The sequence below is a fragment of the Fringilla coelebs genome (assembly GCF_963513975.1).
Source record: "Fringilla coelebs genome assembly, chromosome: 12".
Classification (NCBI taxonomy): domain Eukaryota; kingdom Metazoa; phylum Chordata; class Aves; order Passeriformes; family Fringillidae; genus Fringilla; species Fringilla coelebs.
In genome coordinates this window covers 8381675-8405982 of record NC_140038.1, presented here as the reverse complement: position 1 = coordinate 8405982, position 24308 = coordinate 8381675, and the positions used below count along the sequence as shown (strand labels likewise).

Below are 24308 nucleotides of genomic sequence, written 5' to 3'. Positions count from 1 at the left end.
GCTCAGTCCCAGAGGGTGGCTCCTCATACAGAGGTGTTGTGCTGACAGGCTCAGAGCAGGGCTGCCAGCCATACCTAGTTCAAGACATTGGAGAGGTAAAGGAGACAGTACTCACTAATACTAGCAGGATATTATTTTATTCATTTCAAGCTGAATTACTGTCCAGTCATTATCTTTAATTCATGAGCATAAGTGACTGTAGAGGCACATAGTCCCACATTCAACACACTTATTGACAGCTGAGCAATGACTGGACAAGAGAGTGTGCTCTGACATCTGAGACATTGTTGTGAATGCTGGGTGGTATGAGAGCTTTCAGTTAAAATTTGTAGCCTGAATTTTCTGCTCTAACTGCGCAGTGTTTTTGCCTGCTGCAGCTGGTAGAGACAACATGGGCCTGAGTGGGCTCTTGGTCTGATCCAGTGCAAGCTTGGAACTCAAAATAAGGCATCTCTCTCACTGGAACTTGACTGCTGATTTTAAATCTCTTCTGGTTTCACTTAAGAGTTGATCAGATTCTCATTTGAAACTGTGTATTGAAAAATGCTTTTGTTATCTTACGGGTAATATTCATACTGGTTAAACTCCATGTTAATTGCAAAACAGGTGTGAAAATACCCTCTGAGAATGACAACAGTCAGCCCAACTTAAATTTGGGTATTACACCAGAGTTATTTATGCCCTTGGTGGGGTACTTGGGATGATGATTGATTAATCTTGGAGTTATGCCTTGGTCTTTTAAATAGTAGTATAATTATGTATATTATACATGTTATACTGTGCAAAACTTAGTCTCTTGCTTACAGCTCCTGGATTATTAAAGTATTTGATTTTAAAGGAGCAAGTTGGTTTATCACTGGCACATAGCAATTTCTGTTGAGAAGTAATCTTACAACTTTCTAGGGAAAAATGTCATTTACTGGTGTAAGTATTGAACTTTAGAGTCCAATATTATATTTATTTCATTATAAAAGTTATATTCTGCTTACAAAAGCACTTTATTATGGCAGATTTACTGGTTTTGTGAGGTAAGGCCTCGATGAGCGTGTGATTTTATTTTTAAGGGAGGATTATATATATATATTCTACACATGTTCAGATTTGGATTCAAGCATGTGCACTTTATCCCTTCCCCAGCTGAGCATTAGGTTTCCATCATAAAAAAGGCTTTTAAAAGAGGGGAAAAGACTTATATGAAGAAGTTACTGATTATTTCTGATTAATAGTCACATGCAGAACTAAATTACTAATGGCTATTGAAAGGTCTGAATGGAAAATGCCAAACTTGCAAACTGAAATTTGGTGTCTTGAGTGCACTATGGAATATTAATTTTGGATGTGAGAAAGGAAAAAAAAAACACCCCAAATTCTGTGGAAACTATTAAAATCCTTGCTGTGATTTTCAAGAGAAGTTTTGTTTTTAAGAAGCTCACTTGAAATCCAGACTGAGTCTTTCAGTGGTGGCCTGAAGGTTAATTTACTCACAAATAGCTAGAGTGTAATTTTCTTGATGTGTTCTGTGATTTAGAAGATGACAGAGAAATAGTGTGTGCCTGCAGGAGGATGATTTTCTGTTTGTTTTGTAGCCATAGGTATTATTCTGAAAGTACTACAAAATACATCTCTTCCATCTGTGGAGCTGTTTTGCTGTCAGCAGTCCAGTGACTCTTCTCCTTGAAGCGAGATAACCCTCAGGAGCTGCAGGAATAGAATAGTTAACTCTGTAATTATCCAGATTTAGCTGGCTTCTTACAGCTTCAGTCAGTCAGGGGATGTATTGATGTGTAATGTACTCATGCTTTAAATTTTGCTTGAAGTTCTTTACAGACAGATGACTGGCCAGTGACTGGTAGGTGCTAAAAAAAAAGTCAATTATTCTGTATCATGGTGGGCTGTATAAAACAATTCAATATTTACATAGTTTAGAGTTGTTTTTCTGCATGATTTTGAAGAAAGTATTTATTCCTTGCATAGGAAAGTACTTCATGGGATGAAAACATCAGTTTGTACTTTTTGACTTAGGAAGGTGTTTTTAGAAGCACGAACAGTAGCATGTCTCTGGCCTATGTCTGTGCTGTGTCCTACTTAGAGCAACTTTGACTGTTTTCCTAAAGATTTTATTTGTTATTTTGGAAGTTACAAAACCTGTTCATTCAGTACCAGTCTGGATGGTTTTTACAGTCTGATTTGTGTAGTTGGTACAATCACTTCTCAGCTAAAGGAGTGCTTAAAAAAAGATTGAATAAAATCAGCTTTTGAACATTGAGAAAGGTGTCTGAATATTCAGTTAAGAATTCCCTTTAGTTTTCATGAGCTAAGCTTGTGTCAGAATTTCAGCAGAGGTGCACACTGGGTGAATTTCAGTATAGAACTGCATTCTAGATGATTCTGTCCTCAAGGAGAACTTGTTTGTTTTCTGAAGCAACATCATCATATTTAAGGCTAAATCTTTCTACTCTTGGCACCTGTCCTAAATTTCAATAAATACTGAACCTGAGGAAGTGTGGACTCTGAGGAGTGCTCTCAAACTTGCTGTATTTCAAAGAAGGGCAGCTTTGGAAGATGGATGGAAGAGCTGGGGGTTTTTCTCAGGGACCTTTCCCCAGCTGCTTGGCTGGTGGTTTTGTCTGACAGCAGATAAGTTTAGTGTCTGAGATAGTTCTGTGTAAGGAAGCTGTTGCTTGTTTGCCCTGATAGGCACAATGTTTACATTCCTGTGGATGTGCTGGTCGCTTTAGCTGCTGCCTTTCACTCTCAGTAACTGGCCTTTTGGTATTTTCAGTTTTGGAATGACGTTTTGTTTTTTAGACTTCGCAGTATTTTCAGTTTTCCCCAAACTTTTCATGCAAATTCTGAGAACTAGTTTTGTTCCACGGTATTTCCAGTTGCTAGAGTTTTGTTAGTATCAGTATTTGGAAGCATCACTCTTTACATCTTCAGCCAGCAATCTTTCTGAGATAAGTATGGTCAGAAACAAAGGCCTTTGGAAAATAAGTAGTGAAGTTTGGGGTTTTTTCGAAGTAGAAAAACTGATAAAATAAAAATGAATAATCTTTCCCACCATGTAATTGGGTAAAGCAGCTGAGAACAGTCAGTGCATACAGGATGGAAGTATTGACTTGAATGAGACCAAATTCTTCAAGCACTTCCTTGAGGCAGTTTGCAGAAACCAAAATGATAGTTAGTGATTTCTAAGCTATACAGCTCATTTTTTAGTTCTTTTGTGCTCAGTGCATAATTCATAACTCAATTTAAGTCTTGTAGATAGCTCAGACTTGTCACTGCCAGTGTTGCAGCTCTAGAGAAGTATTTCATGTGTCTGCTTGTTAGGCTGGAACTGTAACCATTATTCCTGAAGTGGAAGTTGTTTCCTAAGAAAACTTGTCTCTTTTGTGGGGTTTTAGTTGCTGTTTTTTATCATTCTTAGTTTAATTTTATCTTCCTTTGTCTAGTACAGATTGTGAATGCCACAAAAAGTCTAGATGCAAAGATGTTTATAAACACCAAGGGATGAATTTTTTAAGTATAAACTAGGTGGATCATTTTTCTTTTGTTGTCAATATTTAGCCTTGAGACTGATACTTAGAAAAACGTTCTTTTAAAAAAAGCTATTTTTAAAAATGCTGTTAATGCTAACAAACCACTACTGCTTTGCTAGCTTGTAAGTTTGTTCTGTCTTTATATTAAATGACTGAATTTTGTTGGTGTTACAGATAATAAAATTCACTGCAACTGCTTTCGATGCTTGTAATGCAAGCTTGCATACCTACCCCACACCCAGTCTTCTGTCTCCTTCCTTCTTTTGCTTCAGTATTTACAGAATTGCTCCCTTTAATAATTAGGTCATGTATTTGACAGCTACACCTAAGGTTTTGACATACACCATGGAGCTCTCTGCCTACATTTATTTTAAATCTGTGAAAAAATCATTCACCAACTGTCATTATAAGAAATTAAGTATGAATGAGGTATGGAAACTTTCTTCTTCCTTTTTCCTCATCAGGAAGCATTGATGAAGATGTTGTGGTGATTGAAGCATCCTCCACTCCCCAAGTCACTGCTAATGAAGAAATAAATGTTACCTCAACAGACAGTGAAGTGGAGATTGTCACAGTTGGTGAGAACTACAGGTGAGATTTGTATCTCTTTGTATTAATAAAGTTTTGCTTGTCTCCAGGTTTGTCACAATGCTTTGTGCCATTAAAAGCCCATGTGATTTCACTGGAATTCTAACCACAATGCACAGTGTGAATTTTTGATTAAAAAAACCAAAGCAAACAAAACCCAATCAATAACAAAAAACCCCAATTCTAAACCCCCAAACAAAGTAAGGACAAAAGACCCAAAGCACAGCTTTGCCAAAGCTTGAGAATTGAACTAATCTGGAGTTGTTGAGGTGGCTGTATTAGTGTGATTGATATGCAGGATTTGGGGAAGCAGAGCTTCCTGCGCAGTGAGATCCTAGAGAGAGCCTGTGTAGGCTGAGTTGACTATCTAGGGATTAGCTGAGCATTTCTCAGGAAATTGAGACTGCTGCTGCTGCTGTATATGCTTTCCTGTTCTTCCAAGAATCTCTGGAAGTTTTGTTCCATATTTTCAGATTTTACAGAATCTATTAAAGTGTAATTTCTTTAAGAAAGTTTCAAATTCAAACCTAGCTAAAACTAGATGCTTGTAAAAAATAAACAGCTTTGTATATTCCTAGTATCAGTGTGTTTTCTGTAATAGTCTTAAGACTTGAAAAAATTAATTCTTTCTTCCCTCACCTTCTGCAGTGCTACAGCCAAAACAGCAGTAGCTCCATGGTGATTTGTGCAGTGGATTTTGTTTGTTTTTAGTGAAGTCATTCCCTTTTCTTCACATTTTCCTCGTCTGAATTTCTGAACTCTGAGTACATTGTTTTTACAAATTGGAAAATAAGAGCCACTTGATTGATGTAAATACTGGAGAGTCAAAGTTGTTGGGAGTGCAGTAGTAAATACAAGACTGTAAAAATGCTGTTCCCTTAATTAAAGACTGTATGCTTCAAGGAGGATTCACACTCCAAAGACCATTGTCTTGAGTGTCAGGGTTTGCATGGCTAAACTAAACAGAATGGGTGCTATGTGTTATAATACAGAGATAAACCCATCCCTTTCCTTAGATATGGTTACAGGCTTAGGATGTTCTCAAGCCACATTACATTTTAGTTTAAGTATCACAAAAAGCTGTGTTTGTTCTTTGAAGAGAGGGAGCAAAATAGTATTAGAGGGAAAGGTCCAGAGATTTTGCACAGCCACGACATTTTGTAAATTTGAAGTATAAAAATTATCCTCTCAAGTACTCTGTCACAGGTTAACATGCAAAAGTATTTAGTGTTTACAAATTTTTATTGTCTTCATAGGTCTGTCATTTATAGACCTGCTGTTTCAGACTGCACAGGAGTAGTATAGGATTTGGAGACTCTTCAATTACTGTTTACAAACCCAAAACAACTTCAGTTGTAATTGCTGCCTGGCCATGGCTGTAGGGTTTCACATGAATTTTTTTTTTAAGATAGCTGCATGTACATGGGACATGGCTTAAAGACCTTTAAGCTCTCCATGCTGGGCGTTTGCTCTTATGTTCTCTGGTAAAGGCTGCAATAGTGTTTGTGTGTTTGTGAAAGTGGAGTCACGGGATATCTCAATGTAATGAAATGCTTTTCTAATAATAAAAAAGCTCCAAGTAGCTCCTCAGACAGGAGGAGAAGAAAGCAAGGATGGCCAGATGCTGGCCAGCAGCTAAGGTGTTCCCTCTGTCAAGGTCCCGCTCCGCGCTCGGACACTCGCGCTCGCACTGGGCCGCGAGCTCCAGCTCGCACGCGGCGCGGCCGCCGGAGCAGCGCTCCCGCAGCAGGGTCTCCACCGTCATCCAGCCCCTGCGGCAGAACGCCGCCGAAGTCGTGGACCTCACCGTGGATGAAGATGGTGAGTTGCCTTGTCAGAGAAATCTCTTCACGAGGAAGGTTGGGCAGAGTAAGGGCACTGGAGTTAATTGCATCAGATAGAAGGTACCATTCTATGAGACTGTCTGATTTCCAAGCTTGTCAGAAAATCCTCTTGTGCCCTCCTTTTTAAAATTTTAAGTTTAGCCATTTTCAGTGGGTCTTTTAGATCTAAAGATACAATTTTTCTTCCAAAGCTGCCTTGGGTGTGTGTCTGAGGGCTGACTCACCAGGCAGAAATTACAGAACAGGTTGGAACTACTTCTTGAAAAATATGCACTTACTTCAATGCAACACTATAAAAGGAAAGTCTATCATTGCCTATGCTTTGGAATAGTGACGGTTCTTTGAGGCCTTGAAGTAAAAATAACTTTTAAAAAAAAAGCCCAACCCTAAACTAGTAAAGTGTGTTAAGTTTCTGAAGCTGTAACCTTTCATTGGTTCCTAACATTAAAACTTGCTGACACTTAATAAGTCTCTTCCTGCTGAAGATTGTAAGAGAAACGTATCAATTATCATAAAATTGGGAGAAGGAAAAACTGAAGCTCACGTACGTTTTTGCACATTTGCATTTGCAGGTGGTGGTGGTTTGGGGGATTTCTTTGGTGCATGTTATTTCTAATGTGAACAGGTTTGTCCTGTTGTGGTTCTGTCCCTGAGTGCATTGCAAGCTTAGTGTCCTGCAATATCTAATTCTTCAAGTTGTGGTTTTTGGGGTGAGATGGAGAGTCAGAAAGGCTTGAGAATAATTTTGGTTGGTTAATGGCTTTTAAGGTAGAGGATGAGTTGAGGTACAGATTCTTTATTTTAGATATTTACTGTGAAATATCCCAGCAGCTCTGTTGTTGAAGGGGTGCAGTGTAGTTTTCTATTGCTTTACTTTACTCTTAAAATTCATATTATAGAATTTAGTCTTGGATTCAGAAACCAAGTTATTTTTAAAATACACTTCTGTAATATATGTGTTAAAGAGTGGCTGTTTCTCCTGCCTTCTAGAGGAAATGCTAAGATGAATCTTCCAGGATTTAAGGAGTACTATTTTTGGGTTTAGGCATCAAATTTCACACATGAATTAGTGTTAAATGATTGGACTTCTGAATTAACACTGTAAAAGGTAGCTATGCAGTTTAGCCCAACTTTGCCTATTTCATCAAAGATACTGGTCTTAAAACTTGGCTGGCTGCTTCCCTGAGCATAAAGATCCTATCTCCTTTTCTTTTCCTGGGCTAATGTCTGGGCAGTGAGTTGAGAGATCCAGTTTCTCTTAGCTAGTAGTTCACAATGGACCAAGCCCCCTGGTTGTCACTGGTTCAGCCAGGGGAGAATCAGAAGTGTCTGTAAGGGCTGGTGGGGAACCTGAGCCTGAGGGAACTCAGAGTGGCCACTGGGCACTGGCTGATCACTTCTCATTGTAGGCTATACATGTTCTATAAAGTTGCTCTTGTTTTCTGAATTTAAACATTCATGTATTTCACCCAAAACATTGTCCTTAAAATAAAAAAAATTAGTATATTGGAAGTCCATATTAAAAGTAAGAGGAATTTAAATGTAGATGTCAGGTCATGTTTTTTTAATGCGATGAGTTGGATGACTTGTGAGAGAGAAGATACATTTATTCCTTTGCTCACTGAGTTGCTGATACTCCTGCTAGATATAGAGAGATGTCTTGAAAACGACTCATATTTTATTTTGAGACTTTGTGTATAGGAAGTATTTTAAGTTTTTTGATGCCTTTTTTCCCCCTGATATCCATGCAAATGTTTTTACTAAAAAAAAACCTGAGCTGTTTCTGATAATCTTCCCTTTTATGGTATCTTATATTCTTACTCATGTCATTGCCTTTCATTACTTAAGAAAAATTTCAAATTTATAGTCAAAGTCTTTTTCAAAACTAAATTCTAATTATGCCACCAAATGTAGTTTTAAATTTTAACTTGTTTACAATTATCTAGTAAAGGACAAGACTCATCAAGTGCTTTGGATTTCCAGGATACATTGCTCACTGTTAGCTTTACAATATGTAATATGAGCAGGTATGTACCTTTAAGAGAAGTCTCAAATGTTAATAATCTGCTTTTAGCATGTGTTGAGACTAGAAACCAGGTTTATCTTGCTAAAGCCTTTAGTACTATGCATCTGGAATGACTGAAGTTTGTAAAGTAGTACTGCCAGTTTAGATGTTTGCTGTTCTCGGTGAGTGGTCTAAAAGTTGTTCTGTTTTTCATAGGCAATAGAAAGTTCTAAGGATAATACTTTATTATAGAGTAGTTTGCCTGTGGATTAATGGAGGATATCAGCAAGCATTTTTATTATAAAGTGCTGAAGTAATTTAATCTCTTTTATAGTAGGAGTTTTTTAATCCAGTAAATAAAACTTAAATGTCAGATTTGGTTGAGAATTGATTTTATGTTAATTATTAGAACTTGAGTAGATTAAAAAAGTGAGAGAGAAAAAAAGATAATTTCCTTTCCACACACAAGCCTGTCAGGTTTTTATGTTCTGACTTTCTTAGCTTCTGGCAAGGCCAGAATTGAGAATGTCTTGTAAAATGGTTCAAAAGCAGGAGCAACAATAAAAAAAACCTCAGCACTTTTAAAGCTTAAAGAACATGAAAGCTTTTTTATTTCACCAGAGCCGACAGTTGTGCCAACCACATCAGCTCGAGTGGAGCCGCAGGCCGTGAGTTCTGCTTCCACTACCAGCTCCAGTACGTCTACCTCAGAGCAGGCCTCTGATGCAGCTCCCAATGTCTCCACCAGCCAGCCCTCTGCAGCACCAGAGACCACTCCCAGTCTCCCCAGTGGCAGCACTGCTGGCACTTCAACTGGAGGTACAGGATAAGCTCTGAGCCGTTGTGTTGTCTCTGAGTACAAAGGAGGTAGAGGAAGTTAATTAGCATTCTCTAAATTAAATGCCATGTGAGCTTCTAGTACTGAACCTAACAGTAGTAAGCTGAGAGGACAGGAATCTGAAAGAGACCATTGATTTATCCATAAAGATACAGGAAATTTGCTGGAGCCTTCTGTTTGTGCCTGTTGGAATGATTTGGTTATACAGAACAAACCACATCCTTGCCTTTTGGGGAGGTGGAATGTAGTTCACTGGGAATTAAGCCTCTCATTTCAGTGTGTTACAGAGGTGTTATTTCAATGTGTCTTGTAAGAAAGTGAAGGATGTATCTGGATTCCTTGAGTACGTCTCCTGCTGTAAATAACCCCCTGGGAGCACATTTATACAGACCTACAGGCAGCACTAATGACATCACTGAAACAAAGCTGCTCTATTTGCAAGTGTGGTGAGGGACAATTAACCTGGGTGGACCACAGTTGCACAGGAATTTGAGGTCTCTGCACACTGACCACAGGAACAATTTTTCCTCCTTTCCCTGCTGATGACGTGCCTTAAATTTGTAGAATAAGGCAAGTGTCAATTCATGTCCTTCAGTGGTTGCCATGAGTACTTCCACCTGAACCATTCAGTTTAGGTTCATTTGGCAGATATAGCTAAATACTACTTTTTGTATCTAGTTTGCTTTGTTATAGTCTAGCTCTGGTTTTCAATTGGTTAAATACTTAATTGTGATGTATAGGGTGTTTTGTTTCTATTTAAGACACTGCTTTACAGTGATCAGCCTTACTAATTTCTTTCACTTCAATATTAACTTTGTCTTCAAGATGAAATAAGAAGAGCTGCATCCAATTCAACACTGGAAACTGGCCCTCCGGCCATGCCAAGGCTACCATCGTGCTGCCCCCAGCATTCTCCTTGTGGAGGGCCTTCACAGACTCATCATGCCTTGGGACACCCACATACCAGCTGCTTCCAGCAGCATGGCCACCACTTCCAGCATCACCACCATCACCACCACAACCCTCACCCAGCTGTCCCGCTGTCTCCTTCGTTCAGTGACTCCAGCTGCCCTGTGGAAAGGCCTCCTCCTGTGCCTGCCCCGTGTGGAGCAAGCAGCAGTTCTGGCACCAGTTACCACGAGCAGGCATGTTTAATCCTTGTGACTCACAATCACACCTTGTGACTTGGAATTTCAAGTTGTTCCACATAGGAGAGAATAGGATAAGGATGCTGAATTATAAATTACTCTCTTGCTCTGCATCAGGCATTATAGAAGGGAGCTAAAAGGAAAAATTGAGCTGTAATATATATGAACACAAAACCCTGAAATTTTATGGAAAGATATAACCCTTCAAGTAATCATTGACAGCTAACCTCTTCATGGCTGCATAGCAAAACTGACATAATTACCTTGAAATATTCTGCCCATCATAGCAGCTTTGCAATGCAAATCATTGAGCTGCTTTGAGGGAAGAAAAATATCAAGTCTAGTGTTCTGTATATAAAAAGTATAAAAGAGTTGCTCCTCTAAAAGCATTGTTTTTTAGTAATTAAATCTCAGCTGTAAACTAGTACAGTCATAGGAAAGAACAGTACTGTGCTAAGTTACAGTATGCAGAGCTATCAATCTTATTTATCTATTGTAGGGGGTTTTGTTGTCATTTTTAGTTTGCTTGGGGGTGGTGGGGGTTTTTGGGGGGCTTTGTTTCATTGGTTTTTACAGAATCTAGTATAAGGAAGTTAGTGTGTCAGCAGATTCATGAATTTAGGAATAAGAATAAAAAATGTTCCAGAGTCAAGCCGTAAAACTTCAAAATTTGGATCCCAGTTGCTTGTGGTAGTATTTATCTTTATTTTTTAAAATCTGATGTTTGAATGTGACTTTGCTTTCAATGTCTGAAGAGCGGCTTGAAGAAAGCTGGTTTGTTTCTGCAGCAGGCATTGCCAGTAGACTTGAGCAGCAGTGGTATCAGGAGCCACGGCAGCGGCGCTTTCCACGGAACGTCGGCGTTTGACCCGTGCTGTCCCGGCTCCTCGTCGCGCACGGCGCTCTACGGGCACCAGGCGGGCGCCGGGCCCAGCCAGGCCCTGGCCATCGACGGCTACGGCTCGGGCATCGTGGCACAGCCGCAGCCACAGCCACCGCCCCAGGCCTCGCTCTCGTCCTGCCGCCACTACATGCACTCTCCCTGTGAGTACTGGCACTGCATGCTCTGTGCCTGTGTGTACTGACACTGCATGCATTCTCCCTGTGAGTACTGGCACTGCATGCTCTGTGCCTGTGAGCGCTGCTGACACACTGCATGCTCTGTGCCTGTGAGTGCTGGCACTGCATGCACTCTGCCTGTGAGTGCTGGCACTGCATGCACTCTGCCTGTGAGTGCTGGCACTGCATGCACTCTGCCTGTGAGTGCTGGCACTGCATGCACTCTGCCTGTGAGTGCTGGCACTGCATGCTCTGTGCCTGTGAGTGCTGCTGACACACTGCATGCTCTGTGCCTGTGAGTGCTGGCACTGCATGCTCTGTGCCTGTGAGCGCTGCTGACACACTGCATGCTCTGTGCCTGTGAGCGCTGCTGACACACTGCATGCTCTGTGCCTGTGAGTGCTGCTGACACACTGCATGCTCTGTGCCTGTGAGTGCTGCTGACACATTGCATGCACTCTCCCTGACACACTTCCCTGGCACCAGGGGAACGCTCCAGCCTGCTTGCATTGATCCTAGAGCTGGCCTAGCAAAACACAGATTGAGAAATATTTTAAACAGTTAGGGGGTTTGAACAGGACCAAGATAAAGTTAAAATATTTTATTATGAGTGACCATAATAACACTGAGACTTCAAAATGGTATTTACTATGAAAATATTTTTAATCTCCTTTGTATTCTAGCACTGGCTTTTTATTTCATTTTCCTTGGTTGATCCCTTGTCCCATCCCTCCAGTGAGATCTGCTTTAGCAGAATAATTTTTTGTTTGTGACTTTTTTTAGATTTTATTGTCTCTATAGCATAGTGGACCCAGAAAGACGGGGATTAATCTTTTAAAGATTAAACAACAATTGTAAAGTAATATTGGAAGGGGATTCTACCCTCCTGCTCCTCCCTCACGAGACCCCACCTGGAATAGTGCTTCAGGTTTGGGCTCCTCAGCCCAAGGAAGACAGGCCTGTTGTAGTTGGTCTGTGGAAGACCATGAAGGTGCTCAGAGGGCTGGAACATCTCTGCTCTAAGGACAGCCTAAGAGAGTTGGAATTGTTCAACCTGGCAAAGAGAAAGCTCTGGGGAGACCTTATAGCACCTCCCAGTGCGTAAAGGGGTTCTAGGAGAGCTGAAGGGAGACCTTTGATGAGAGCATGTGGTGATAGGACCAGGGCAATGGCTTTAAACTGGAAGAGTAGATTTAGATCAGGGTTAAGGAAGAAATTCCTTCCTGTGAGGGTGGTGAGGCTCTGGCACAACTTCCCCAGAGAAGCTGTGTTTGCCCTTTCCCTGGAAGTGTTCAGGGCCAGGCTGGACATGGCTTGGAGCAGCTTTGTCTAGTTGAAGGTGTCCCAGTCCGTGGCAGGGGCTTGGAACTAAGTGATCTTTGAAGTCTCTTCCAACCCAGGCCTTTCTATGTACCTTTTCCAGTTGGTATCACACAGAATTTTTTTTTCTTCTTTTTGCCAGTATTTGAGAACAGAATGCTTTTGGCTGCAGAAAATGCAGATTTCTTGTAGGGTATATTTCTAGAATCACTTCATTTAAGAGTTGCATGAACACATATTCCCATATTGCTACTGTTTAAACTGATGTAATAATACTGAAACGCCAGTGTGAAGATACTTCTTAAAATACATTTAAGTCAAAACCTGCACTTGACCAAATTAAAAGCACCTTATGTTTTCATTGCAGATGCTTCCTTGACCAGACCTCTTCACCATCAAGCTTCTGCATGTCCTCACTCTCATGGAAATCCTCCTCCACAGCCACAACCTCCACCTCAAGTGGATTATGTTATCCCTCATCCAGTGCATCCCTTTCATCCTTCGATCTCCTCTCATGCATCTTCTCATCCTGTTCCACCTCCACCACCAACTCATCCCTTAGCCAATGCAGCTGCTCCAATACCACAGCATCTCCCTGCAACACACCAGCCAATATCCCATCACATCCCTGCAACAGCACCTCCAGCACAGAGGCTACATCCTCATGAAGTGATCCAGAGGATGGAGGTCCAGAGAAGAAGGATGATGCAACACCCAACGTATGTCACAAATGTACCTAGAACAATATCTAAACATGTAATTCATTTCCCTCAGGTTTGTAAAATGTTGCATGTGACTCTCAAGCTGTAAATTGTGTGGTTAGGGACTGTTAGTGTTAAACCATGGTAAGAGGTGTCTTTACAAATGGTCACAGTCATGTGAGTGTTGGGACTGACCCTGCTCCGTTCCATCTCTCAGTAGTGTGTCTGGATAAGGCACAAAGGGGGCATGCAAGATAAGGGGAGCTTGTTTCTCATGCCCATTATTCTGGATAATAAGCAGGAATTCCTTTTCAAGGTCCACAGCCTGGAGAGTACATCATAAACTCTTGCCAAATGTCTGTTGACCATGTTTTGCCTTGTTGACGCAGTTAAGATTCTTTTTATATAACCAGTACTTTAAAATAAAATGAACAAATTATCATAAGGGACCATATACTGGGTTTAATTCAGATTAGATACTTACATATCTTTACTATGCCTTTTGCTTTAGAAGGAGACTGAGAATGTGATCAATGTTGCAGTGTAGCTACTAAGGCATGCTACTATTGTTGCTTAACTAGATTGTAAATACTAGCAGTAGTAGCTTCGTATTCAGAGTAGCTGAGCTTTTTTTAATTCTGCAGGTAATGTGTTTAAATATCTAAGAGAATTTCAGGAATGGGCTCTCTAGTTGTTGCTAACTTAGTTATGAGTCAAATTTGTATAACACACTTGAAACTTGTTTAGAAGTTAATGCTTAAAGAGAATTCTTCTTTAACTGCAGCTTTTGAGGCAGTTTCCAGGTTAAGTATCTATAGGCATTAACTGCCCACAAATGGCATGTGACAGAGAAGCCAGTAGCTGTGAGACAGCAAGGCAGCATTTTTGGAAAAAATAATTGTGCTAACTATCTTATCAGATCTGGACATTGTCCAGTAGTTTGGGGATTGGAGTTGTGAATACTGGCAGTTCTGCAGCTTAGTGAATTTGTATAGAAATATGAACACTTAGAGGAAATTGTAGGCAAATGTTGATGGTAATGTTGTGGTAAAGTGGGAAAGTAACAGAAATCAGTCAGCAGGAGTTCAGTGGTTTTGTCAAATCCATAGTTGTTCTGTACCAGCTAGCACGGATAAAAACTGTGTGCCCCATTTACTTGAGCTATGATGCAAACATGCTTCCAGGAAAATTTCCTCTGATTAGTGTATTAGGTTTCCCCTAATTACTTTTGCTGGTATAGTTTTACTAGAAATAATCTGCAGCAGAGCTGTGAATGACAGTGAATCTGAGCATGACTGTCATGTGGCCCTCCCTTTCCTACCTACCCTTTGAGGTTAGGATTAGACACTTTCTCAGTCTCTGCAGTCATGACTGCCAAGTGAAGGGCAGATCACTGTAGCTGAAGCTAGTTTGGTTTTGAATATGAAATCTGGGTTTAAATTAACTTGTAACTTACATCTAAAGTAGAAATTAAAATACTACATGGTGAGTTTCTTATTTTAAAGGCGCTGTAGTAGCTCGGTCTGTAACATTTTGGTTATGGATGTTGGTTTCTTCGTACTAAAAAGTATGTGATAATTAATTGTGGCTGTTCTTTGTTATAGACGTGCTCATGAGCGGCCTCCTCCACATCCTCACAGAATGCATCCTAATTATGGTCATGGGCATCACATCCATGTGCCTCAGACTATGTCTTCCCATCCTCGACAAGCTCCAGAGAGATCTGCCTGGTGAGCAATCAGACACTACTTGAGCCCTTGGGACTCTGGGCAGGAGACTGTAATGTGCTGATCACAGTGCTGATAATGCTGCTTGTGGTTTTAAAAGCTGCTGCATGCACCTGTAGTTTAAAGTTTGTAGATGTTGATATGGCTTTGAAATATTACTTGGAGTACTCAATATCTTAAATATATTTCTAGTGGTTTTTAAGGTTTTGTAATACAGACTAGTGTATTCTCTCCCCTCTTTGTTTGAACTTATTTACAATTGCATCAGACCCACTTATGAGCAAGCACTTAAATTCCTCAATATATTTATTATTTAAAAAAATACTTTTGGTCATTGGTGAAGAGGTGCATGCATGACAGCTGCTGTTCCCACAGCATGTGGCTGCAGGGAAGACTCCACGTGGATGATATTATTTGGCTCAGTAAATGTGGAGTTTTCTGGTTTTATTAATACTAAATCTTCACAGCTGTTTTAAAAATAGCTTTTAGTTACAACAGGAAGATTCTTCAGCAAAGTTTAAATATGGCAAAAAAAGAAATTGCGCGTGAAACTACTGTTGTAGCTGTACTATGTTGTAGGCTCTCCAAAGCAGTGGGATTGTACCTAGCAGGCAAGCTGTTCCTTTACTGTAATGCCACTTTCATTCATGTGACAGGGAACTAGGAATTGAAGCTGGTGTGACTGCAGCTACTTACCCTCCAGGGCCCTTGCATCCTCACCTGGCCCACTACCATGCACCTCCTCGACTGCATCACTTGCAAATAGGGGCTCTTCCTCTAATGGTAAGGAGATAGCTTATGGAAAATTATGATCATTGGTCATTTTGATTTTGTTTGTAAGGAAAATGGCTGTGTATACATTGCTGCAAAGTGCTTATCTGAAAATATTTCACTCTCTGTCCAAGTGTTGCTCCCAGCGAGGGCGCCTGAACAGGCCCATTGTGTAGTAAGAGGAGACAGTATAGGAGCATCTACATTTCTAACTTCAGCTCTTGTAAAATGAAATATACTTGAATTAAATTGTCACTTGCGTTGCAATGCATTGACCCTCTGCATCTGATTTTTAAAGTTTAGATTATTCAGTTTTGGACTGTTAAAAGTACCACCTTTCCACCCAATGCATGAGAATTAGCACTGATTCTTTCTTTTTGAGGTGTGTATACACACAAGTAGAATTCCATCTAGAGATTTGATTGTTTTCAAGTAATATTTATTATTCATCAACCTAATTCTGTGTGATCAAGTATATAATTTTGTAGCATGAAGTGTTGAAATCTGCAGGAAGTGTGGCAGTAAGGTCGCACACTCTGTTACACATAATTTTTTTTAATCTGCAGTGGAAAACCAAAACAAACCAGCATATTTTTCCTCTTGTTACAGAGTATTATTTTTGAAGGAATGCTTATAAGTTTAGTTAAAATTTCTCTTAATTTTGTTTAACGAAAATTCACAGGGAAACAGATTTAGAGTATATTTAGTGTTTCTGTGTGGTCAAGCAAGATTGTTTAACCCTCTCCAGGCTAGTTAATCTAATAATTGTGAGTTCATCTGTAAATGAATGCTAAAATTATAATGAAAAAAACCCTGCAAGTTTAATCCTTTCAAAATTCCTCTGTTAGTAGCCTAGAATTGTCATTTGGGGCTTGAACTATAGATTTAAAACCAAACTGTCTCCAGTGTGGTCTTGCATTGTTGTTCCTCACTCTTTAGCTACCAGATATGATGATCCTTAAGTACCTCCCTGATAAATGAGGGTTGGTCATTCGTGGGTGCTGCTGACATACTTAGCACAGGCTTTTTAAAGCAGTCTGTAGAATTTGGTATTTTAGTGTAGCCAGTGAGATTTTTAATGCATAACCTTCTCCTCTGCATCATCTCTTAAAATTAAGTTTTTCTGCATTCTTCAGTTAGATCTCTGCTTTTTCAAGTGGATAAAAGATGGCTTTACACTCTCATATTTATTTAATAGGTTGTACTGTAACAGACAGCATCAGATGCTTTAGATTCCCTCCTAATAGTTCAGGGAACTAATTGTGCTAGGAGGCAACAGGTTAAATCTGTGCCTGTTTGAGCTCATTTTTTATCAGGGTTAATAAGTCATTTGTGGGATTTACTTCAATTATCACTGTGAAGTTTCTAGAAATTTAGGAGTTCAGAAGATCCTTATATTACAGTGTGATGAGGAACTTTTAATTGTATTTTAATTTTAATTGGGGCATTCCTACAGCTAAAATGTTATGTAAGCAAATAGTTGGGACCCCACACTTCTTCATCTTTTTAGCAGTAGAGGAGAAGAAAGCTATGAGAGAATGGTCAGAAGTATTTCCTGAGTGTGTGATAAAATATTTTAGGGATTTATGCCCTTCTGGTTTGCAACTGCTTTGCAGTTGGTAAAAGTGGCAGATGAAATGAGGGTCTTCAAGTCTAAAGAAATTTGTGCAAGTATTGTGTAGGGATATTTGATCCTTAAAACAGTAATTATGAGTGGCTGAGTGAAACTGACGTTTGTGTTTTGAGGCCCTGAACAGAGTGCATGACAGCATGTTTGATCATGAACAGCCTGCTCTGAGCAGCACTTCTTCCAGTGCTTGGGATCGGGTTTGAACCTTGCTGTGATCAGACCCAGCACTGTGGCTTTGAAGTTCTGTAGAGTCTTTGACTAATTTAAAATGTATTCACACACTAGGAGAACATGAATGCAGGTTAGAGCTCTACTAGAAGTTATATATACAATGAGTTCAAAGCATTACAAATGCCTTTTCATGACTCTACCCCTTTTATGGCAATAAAGAAAGTCACAGGTTTTGTTCTCATGTGTGTGAGTACAGCAGATCTGTCAGCAAAACTTATTTTGAATAGAGAGCAGGTAGTCAGTGAAGTTTTTCATCAACAAACTTGACTGGGTTTTAAACAAAAGTGCTGTTTTAGGCAACAGATTATTTGCACCTGCCACCTGTTTTTTTTCTTTGTAACTTTAGGAGTGGGGTGGAGGAGGAGAGGCTGAACTGTGATTACAGTCCCTCTGCAAAGATGTTGATGTTCTAAGGAGTGCTTTCTTCTTCAAGTACAGAGGGTACTAAATAGAGATTTCATGAGTCATATTTTTTGATGCAGATATCATAAACTGTTCTTTTTTTGAGAGGGAGTTGTCTTTTAAAGTAACTGATCCAGTCACTCCACTAAGAATTTCATTAGTATCGAATCCACTTTGTGAAATGGCTTGCAGCACAATTGGCAGTGGAGTGCTAAAACCCCTTCCAGACTGTAAAGGACATAATGGATTGTTTGGGCTTTAATGATATTATTATAACTCTGGATCAGTTTCTGACTTTAATTAGATGCAGATAACCAAATCTTCATCTACTCAGTTCTGGAATGCAGACTGCAGTTTTAATCCTCAGGGAGACAAAATGATAAAGATATGTGGGGGAAGATAATCAGTGTTCAGCAGCTTTGACAGTCCAAATAGAGGGTTGGGGAAACAAAATCTCCTTTTCTACTAGTTTGGTTGAAGAGACTTCTGCCTGTTTAAGTGTTGTTTCCTACATTAAAAGCAGTTAGGAAGAGCTTTCTTCATGTCTATGTATTCCTCCTTGATTTAATATCATTACTTTGTGACCATGGCTTAGACTTTGTGTTTGTTTCTGTTTTAAGGCCATGTGTGTGCTGAGGAAAGAACTGTTGAATTAAATCTATTTTGGACAAGTACTCATTCTGCTAACTGATCATTTTTAGGGAGACTCAAGATCAGTGCCTGGCATAACTAATGGAACATTAGAAAAGAAGGATGCAAGACACAAAGGCTTTTTATCTGTTCCTCTGTTCTTCTCTGATACCAGTGTTTGTTGTTAGATGCCAATTCTATTTCTGTTTACTCTGGGTTCCTTTGACTGCTACTTTGGCACTGTTAATGAAAGGCTTTTTGACTTGGGGCTCTAGCACTGTTTGCCGCATCAGAGCGGGCAAGATGGCAATTCCTGTAATTTACTATGGGGTACCAGACTCTTGACTCCAGCTTCTTCTGCCCTTTTGAATAATGTCCCATTGAATGTGAATTTCAGGGGTGAGGAGTGGTTTCTGGTAGTTTGCTAGGTATGGTGTAATAATTATGACTGGAGTTGATGCAAGCCTTGAGAAGACTCCTTAATATATCTGGGAACCTGCAGCTTCTTGGTCTCAGGGAGATCTTTGGATCGTATTTTAAGAAAAGACAAAACCCCAAACAAACAAAAAAACTCACCTCAAAACAACACAACCCCCAAACACACCCCAAGCAAACCTAAAGTTTCTTACAGTACCTTAATCTCTCTCAGGTGTTTCACATCTAGCTTTCAATACGCTGTGCCCCCTTTTTCTTCTATTGCAGAGCCTTACTGTTTTGTTCCTTTACCTGTGGGTTGATTCAGGGTGTTTGAGGCTGTTTTTACACTTAGTTGTGAAAATCCTTAGGGATTTGGAGATGTAAGCCAGTAGGTCCCAGCACATTGTGGTAGTTGTGTGCTGGTCAGAATAATATTGCTCAGAGTGTGGTCATACAGGTGTTGCAGCTGTTCTGTAACCCAAAAGCCAACAAGTTTCTGTATAATACCTGAACACTTAATGCTGTAACTTGCTGTAGTAAGAGTAGTTCAAGATGAACATCACGTTTGAAAGAGCCTTGATTAGCTGCATAAAATAGAATTGCATTTTTAAGAAAAATCTTCTAGGTTTTTTTCATAATATAAACATGAATTACTGTTCTTTGGTTTTTGGTAGATTAAACACTATTGAAGAGCACTCATTTTATGTTCCCCTAAGACATGAGTACCACTGGGTTTTATCTGTGCAGCAGATGGTACTTCATTGGGTTCCTTCACTCAATGGTTTTCTAGGAAAATTGCAGTTTTTCCCTGTTTGTATTTGGCTTAAGACATTAAACGATGAGCTTCATTTCTTTTTGTGTATGGACAGTAGCTGAGCAGATAGTTAACTGAAAAGTTCCCACTGGAGATTTGTTCTAATACATATGAAATCATACTTCATGGAACCATGGAGGATAGGCTGGACAGATTACTAGTACCATGCAGGGCAGGAATCTCTCCACTGACTGGCAACTGAAAAGCAGAAAGATCCTGCAAAGATAGAGGGCATTTAAAGGAGAGAGCAGCAATAAAGAAAACCTTCCCTGCAGGTCAGATGTTTCAAACTGCTGAGAATGTTTGTGTTGCAAATGGTTCAGACTTAGCCTTGAATTACTGTAGTTGTTGCAGATTTTTGTGGTCGTTGGAAGTATCAATAGAAAGTGCAAAACAAGAAACAAATGATATTTCTACAGTTCCTGGCAGACGTGCTGGAATTTGCAGGTCCAGAATATATTGCTTTAAAGTATGTATTTTAATTTGACTGTATCCAAAAGAATATGTACAAACATTTAGTGCAGATTGGCATTGCCTTTAATTGCTTACATTCCTCATTAGTTTAACATTTTCCTATTTTCTTATGTTCTGTATGTAAGCTTATGCTTGTGTGTGAAGCTCTTCAAGAGAGCTGAAATCTTTTTGCATTTGAAGCTTGGTGGTAACTGTCAAAGGGATTTTAGTAAGACTGTTCTTAGTTAGGTATTACTGATCATTCCCTCTTGCAAATCTTTTCTCCATCTTATAGTCATAAATGTACTTAGTTAAAATCTTGCTGTGTTAGCAGACTGCTTATTCTGCAGGTGTAAAAGAACTGGGGGGGTTTTTGTTTGTTTTTTTGTTGTTCTTAGAGGTGTTTTTTCAGAGTAGCACTTTACCTGATCAGAAATGTGAGCTGTGCTCTCAGGGTATTTTATAAAGGAGCCTGTACATAATGTATGTTCAGGTAATTTTGCAGAGGTGTTATGCCAGCCCTGTCAGGATAATATGAAGGCCCATTTATTAGCATGAAAATATATTGTCCCACACAACATTTATTGTCTGGAGTTCAGTAGTTTGTTGTGGTAGGTACTCTGAACAATTTTTGGTTTTGTACTGTTAAAATAAATTTTAATAGGTTTCTTAGTCTCCAGTAGCAGAACGTGTTCCATATAGAAGACCTATCCAGGTGCATGTCACTGCAGTTGGTAAACTGACTGCTGAGGCAATGGAACTGTAACTATGGAATTACAGCAGTACATCTGTGACTTTGCACCTCTTGGAATGATGCAGTATCTGCACTATCAGATGCATTGTTTTCCAAAACACTGATTTCAGATCCTGGTCAATAAAAAACCAAGCATTGAATATCACTTCTGAGACTTAGGTTAGTTTTTGTCAGGAGTTCCCTTCCTCTGAGTGGTTGCCATTGATGGCCAGTGTTACAATAGACAATAACATTTCCCAAATGATGCCAGACAGGTCTATGCCTAGTGAAAACCTGGCACAATAAGTATGTTCATAGTGTGAGTGAATGACCTAGTTCTTTAAATGCCTTTTCTGTAATTGGAAGCTGAAGTTGAATTACATGCTTAAATACAGAATGAATCATAAATCAGTGATTATCTGAGACAGATTTCTCACAAATCAGCATGTTTTTAATCTGCTCCCCCAAAATTCCTTAGTTACATCTGCAGTTTATATTGTCAAACAATAAGACCTATGATACCAACAGATATTACTTACATGAAGTGTTTTGATATGCACCTTCAGTTTCTATTACTCTGGTTTGTTAAAATTTAAGACCAGTATTGTGGCTGTATTTGTGGCAGATGTTGGCACTGCGTTGTCATTTAACAAGCACCATATAAACTGCTTTAAAATAATCAGATTCTGCCTTTCTTTTCTGAAAAAAATTATTTGGAGCATAGGAATCTTGTCTATCCCTGTCAGCTTTTAGTTACGAGACTGGATTTGAAAACTGTAGAAAGACAGCTTATTGGTCTCTTATTTGATGTGGGTAGCTTTGTCTGAGTCTGTGCTTTTCCACAATGCATTCATTGACTTTTACACCTTTATATATGTTAAACTTGGAAGTGTCTGATGGAAGAAGAGCAACATGTGAATATGTGACTTAATGAATAGTATCTGTGATATCAGCTTTGTGGACAGCCTCATGAGATGCATCTTGAGCTGTCATATACAGCAGCAGAGACAGTATCAGCTGATAGCACAGAAAGGAAGATGGTCCTCAAGTATTTCCAAGTCAATTGCTGCTTACAGTCTCCCTGTTGGTGTGCTGTGGGATTAAGTAAACCTCATCTGCTGATCATTTTGGGTTTTTTCACTGTTCATTAAAGATTGCTATTGACAAAAAGTCAACACCATTATTCACTCATCTTGCTGGGGTAAAAAAGGAATGCAGCAGCCCTGCAGTGGAGATGGTCCCTGCTATATAAATTATCCTTCAGCTTTGCTCTGTGAAAAGTGCTGGTGCTTGAAGGGCCTGTGGGATAGAGCACTGGACACTGGGCTTCTGTTCACTGCTTCTGTCTCTTACTGTGCAAGGAGGTTTAGTGGATGTTCAAATGTAGAGTGTGTGTAGAGTTGACTGACTTTAGATGTGAGTTTTGAGTGTTAGTTTTTATAGGCCTCTAAATTTAAAGTGTCTTTGAAGATGTTCAGTTCTTTTGAGTCAGATAAGAGTATCTGCTGCTTTTTCCAGACTGAGTTTTTTAGCCTTGTTTCTTCTGTGGTACCAAAAGCTTATGTTTGAGAATCTGTAGTGAGTCCTTTTCATAACTTCATGTGTAGCTGTTAGGTGTTCTGTTTACAAAAATAGGTAGATATTTTTGGTGGTTTATATAATGTAGGTTGAGATTTTGAGACTTGGGCATTGTAATGTGGATGTGGAGAGATTCCAGGAGAGGATCTAGTCTCACTTCTGTTTTGCTTCTGGTTATGTCTAGATGTGTCAGAGTGGTGTTTGTGTTGTGCTGTCAGTTGGAATTGTATGCTCAGGCTGAGGAGTGTAAAAAGTGATTCAATGAAAGCAAAAGGAACTTAAACTTTACAAAGTGAACAGTAAAATAGTGAAACTGTTCTGAATAGGTTTAACTTAACATCTGCTGTTTGAATAGGTACCAGACATGGCGGGCTACCCTCACATCCGTTACATTTCATCGGGATTGGATGGAACATCATTCAGAGGCCCTTTCAGGGGCAATTTTGAGGTTTGTAATAGAATAAAACTAGATATATGTCAAAATATGTCATGAGGGAATATGGGGAGGGTGTATGATAGAGCTAGCTCTATATATAGATAGAAAAGAATCATAAAGAAAATAGTCTTTACTTACAGAATGCCCTTACCACTGTGGAGTGGGACAAAAGCATATTGAAAAGTTGGTCAGGAAAAGGTGCCCTGGACAATGCAGGTTAGGTGGCAATGACCTGACAGTACATCTTGCTCTGCCCACCAGCCATCAGTAGGACTGAGTAGGACATTGTGGGAGAAGGCAGGGCTGCCTCTGAGTTACTGTGCCAGGATCCTCCAAGTGAGGCTGAAACTTGGCCACGCTAACAGTGCTGTCCTATTGTATAGTGCAGGAATTGAAATGGAGTGAAGGAAAAAGCCAGGAGAACATAAAAGGTATCAGATGCAGAGAGTTAATGGCCTAGTCCACTGAAAACCTCTACAGTGACATCTCATGGTTCTAATAAACTCATTGCTGGAGAAAAATAAATCAGTCATTGTATTTCAACTTAAGCAACTTTTTTTTTTCCTCCTCAAAGCCTTAATGACTGTTAGAAAGCAAATATTTACATAGCATGTTTTAATTGCCTTTTCCTCATTAGACACAGAAGTATGTGTGAACATACTGATAGCCATTCCTATCTGACAAACACTCTCATTTTTTTTGTCATAAAATAGTATTTCCCTAGAACTTAAAATACCAGACCGTGTTGTGTGGGTTTTTCTACAGAAGCCCATCACTTTTCCCACACAACATACTCTTTTTGGCTTTGCCTATATTTAATTAAGTTGAGAAATAAGAGTTTGCCATTCTAAAAATGAAAATGGGTTAGAATAAGATTAATGCTTCCTCAGTGTAGTTGAAAGAATGGTTTTTAAACTGTTTATTCCTTCATGATTTTTAGGAGCTGATTCACTTGGAGGAACGACTAGGCAATGTTAATCGTGGAGCAACACAGGGAACTATAGAAAGATGCACATATCCACATAAATACAAAAAGGTGAGGATTCCTCAAATTGTGCCCTGTCTGTAATATTTCTTTGAACTTGTAATAATGGGAACGGTTAGTTTAAGTCTGCAGAAACGTCAGCTTCAAAGAGGGCATGTTTTCTGTATCTTGAAATTTCAAGGATTATAAACAATGTTTACAGTGCCACTTGCTTCACAAGGAAAATTTAAAATTAGTTCCTTAGATAAAGAGCTACTGTGATGTGATAAACGGGAGCAGTTTGATATTATTGACTTGTCCAATAGTTATGAGTAACCTTGTGAGTAGTGAAATAACTCCTGGTAATAGCAAATAACAGACTTCAGTGATAGCTCACAAACTAAAGCTTTATGTTTGCAGTAAACACATCACAGTGCTCACCTGCTTGGTATATATCAATTTAGCCTTTCCTTTGAACAC

The 24308-nt window shown here is 39.4% G+C and overlaps 1 protein-coding gene across 4 annotated transcripts in view; it reads left to right on the top strand.

The window, feature by feature from the left end:
• Positions 1-24308, top strand: part of RNF111 (ring finger protein 111) — a 44244-nt gene that overhangs the window by 16057 nt on the left and 3879 nt on the right. For 3 of the 4 annotated variants that reach the window (XM_084214053.1, XM_084214051.1, XM_084214050.1), the window contains exons 3-12: positions 4004-4130; positions 5785-5948; positions 8598-8795; positions 9640-9959; positions 10751-11006; positions 12709-13060; positions 14647-14772; positions 15426-15552; positions 22784-22876; positions 23805-23900. In XM_084214053.1, the coding sequence (XP_084070179.1) occupies positions 4004-4130; positions 5785-5948; positions 8598-8795; positions 9640-9959; positions 10751-11006; positions 12709-13060; positions 14647-14772; positions 15426-15552; positions 22784-22876; positions 23805-23900 (1859 nt within the window). The remainder of the gene's footprint in view (positions 1-4003; positions 4131-5784; positions 5949-8597; positions 8796-9639; positions 9960-10750; positions 11007-12708; positions 13061-14646; positions 14773-15425; positions 15553-22783; positions 22877-23804; positions 23901-24308) is intronic. The other variant, XM_084214052.1, reaches the window with a different exon arrangement.